Here is a 2323-nt window from a genome sequence, read left to right on the forward strand (position 1 = left end):
ACTGGAATAATGCTGCAGCTTGTTTCCCCGACAGACAAGCCTCTTTGACCTTGGGGTCACTGTGGTATCCAAAGAAGATAGCTTGGTGATATTCATTGTCATGGAAGATTTCTTATTTTAAAGTTGGATAATAGCAATTGACCCTTCTCTAGAAACTTGGCGCCTGCAAGAGACCACCCCATACTTCTGAATATTGAATAAAATGCCACAATTTTCCTTTCTGCACAAGGAAAAGGGAGAATGCATTTGGAGAAAGGTGTGTATAATTTGAGTACTAATTTACTCAATGCATGAGATGCTTAGATGCAGAAATGCGGCGTCGTTCGGAAACAACAAATTATTGACTCTTTTAATGAAGGAAATAATAAATAAAGTCAAATATGTATAGAAAAGTGATTCATGACAACTGTCTCAAACTTTAATCTTGTAATAAAAGGCCACAAAGTATTGATTTGGAAAGTAGTTAATGAATGAACACAGTCCCACCATTTTTGCCAAGACAGACACTTTTGAACTTCTGTATGATTGTGGGCTTGGCAGAATTGCCAGGAATTTCAATATGAAGATTTAATATTAAAAAGTGTAGAGGTCAATGTTTACTTGATATCTTTAAAGGTGTAGTCCATTTATCCAATATCCTTTATGTTCTCCTCTGATCTCACCCTCTAGCGTTAAGATCTTAAGACAGTAAAGAAAATGCAGCCCCAACCTAAATAAGCAAGATATTTGAAACATCTATACAAATTAAATAGATTAATGTTTTTATGGGGAAACATAAAAAACTGTAGCTTTAGCTGTTTTGGTTTTTTCAAACAACAAGTACACTGCTATGTTTTTAATTTTGTTGTTGCAAAAGAGGAGAATAATAGGAAATGCAGAGCCATAACACATGGTGAATAAAACACGGATATCTGACAGCATAGTGAGGATCTCATTGGACGCAGTTTGGTACAGCCTGAGTGCATTGTCAATTCCAAAGAAAATGGTGTAGCAGAAGACCAGTAGCACTACACTCTGTGCCGCTTGAGACTCAGCACCTGTCTGACTTTGGCTAGAGCTTCTAACACCTTGCATTTTCTTCCTGTGCTTATAAAGGATCAGCAAGATTTGGCAGCTGGCTAGTGCCATCACAATCACAAGGAAAACATCCATGGTCACTGTGGCATATCCTTTGGCTTCAAAGGCCAGCTTTCCTGGGTAAACTATAATGCAGTAACCAGGATTGAATACATACTTCATGTCTGTTAAGTTGTAGGGGTTGGTTGCAAAAATGGTTGAATCTATATTGACTGCAATATTTATTACATATAGGATCGCCGTGACTGGGTTAACACATCTATGAATCTTTTGCTTCTCACTTACATTTCTTTTGGTTCCACTAAGAATGGCACACTGGAAGCAGCTCAGTAGACAAGTCAAACCTATGGACATTCCTCTACATGTCCCGAAGGCCAAGGCTGTGATCTTGCAGCTGGCGTCGTCAAAGAAGTTTTTAAGTCCAAACCTGAAGAGCACATCTGGGAGTGTGCGGGTTAGGTACACAATAACATTTGCCGCAGCCAGGTGGGAGAAAATGACCTCTGAGGTTGTGTGCTTACCTTCCTGGTAGGCAGCAAGGGAAATAAAAAGCAGGATGAGGATGTTACCCACAGTGCCAGTGAATGTCACAATAAAGTATAATGTCCCTTGAACAATGTTGTAGAATTCCATATTTGCAAGAAGAAATATTATGACAAGTACATCTGGGAATATAAAACCTGGCAAAATATAATAAAATAATTAGTATATTTTAGGAAGAAGTTGGTGCATTCATGTCGTTAAATATTATGGTTCTTTTTATTTTGTTCTTAGAAAATGTAAAGTTCAAATTCATACATATTCTTTTTAAAATAAAAAGACTAAAAGCCACTGGTACATGATTCAAAGTTTACAATAAATGCTATTATACAAACATTCTCCTTCTTTGCATTCTAAAACAACTAATGATATTCCTGCTGATTGCTTTTGGGGACTCCCAATTATGAGCAAGATCCATACACTGATAAAGTGAATCTTCTGAATTTAAGCATACAATATATCAAGCTCACAATTGAAAAAAGTCATGGGAGGAGGGATTAGCATCCAGCCATGAAGTAGCAAACAAACCATATGCAATTATTATGTCTACAAACATTGCTTTATAAGATGAGGCTAGATCAACAGATATGTTATCGATTCCTAACACAATCAATTCTAAGGTAGGGACAACCGATAAATGTAATAGTTAAGATGTAAAGTCTATAATTGAATTACAGGATGAATAACGTTTAGACCAACTTATAAA

The 2323-nt window shown here is 36.6% G+C and overlaps 1 protein-coding gene across 1 annotated transcript; it reads right to left on the reverse strand.

The window, feature by feature from the left end:
* Positions 1–762: 762 nt before the first annotated feature.
* LOC147712735 (olfactory receptor class A-like protein 1) lies at positions 763–1710 on the reverse strand. The gene has a single exon (XM_086919699.1). It carries the CDS (start codon positions 1708–1710, stop codon positions 763–765), a length of 948 nt encoding a protein of 315 aa, XP_086775825.1.
* Positions 1711–2323: the final 613 nt, after the last annotated feature.

Source organism: Lissotriton vulgaris, chromosome 5, assembly GCF_964263255.1.
Source record: "Lissotriton vulgaris chromosome 5, aLisVul1.2, whole genome shotgun sequence".
Classification (NCBI taxonomy): domain Eukaryota; kingdom Metazoa; phylum Chordata; class Amphibia; order Caudata; family Salamandridae; genus Lissotriton; species Lissotriton vulgaris.

Excerpts from the sequence above, each read along its gene's own strand:
- LOC147712735 (XM_086919699.1), bottom strand. The coding sequence starts at position 1,710 with ATGGAATTCTACAACATTGTTCAAGGGACATTATACTTTATTGTGACA.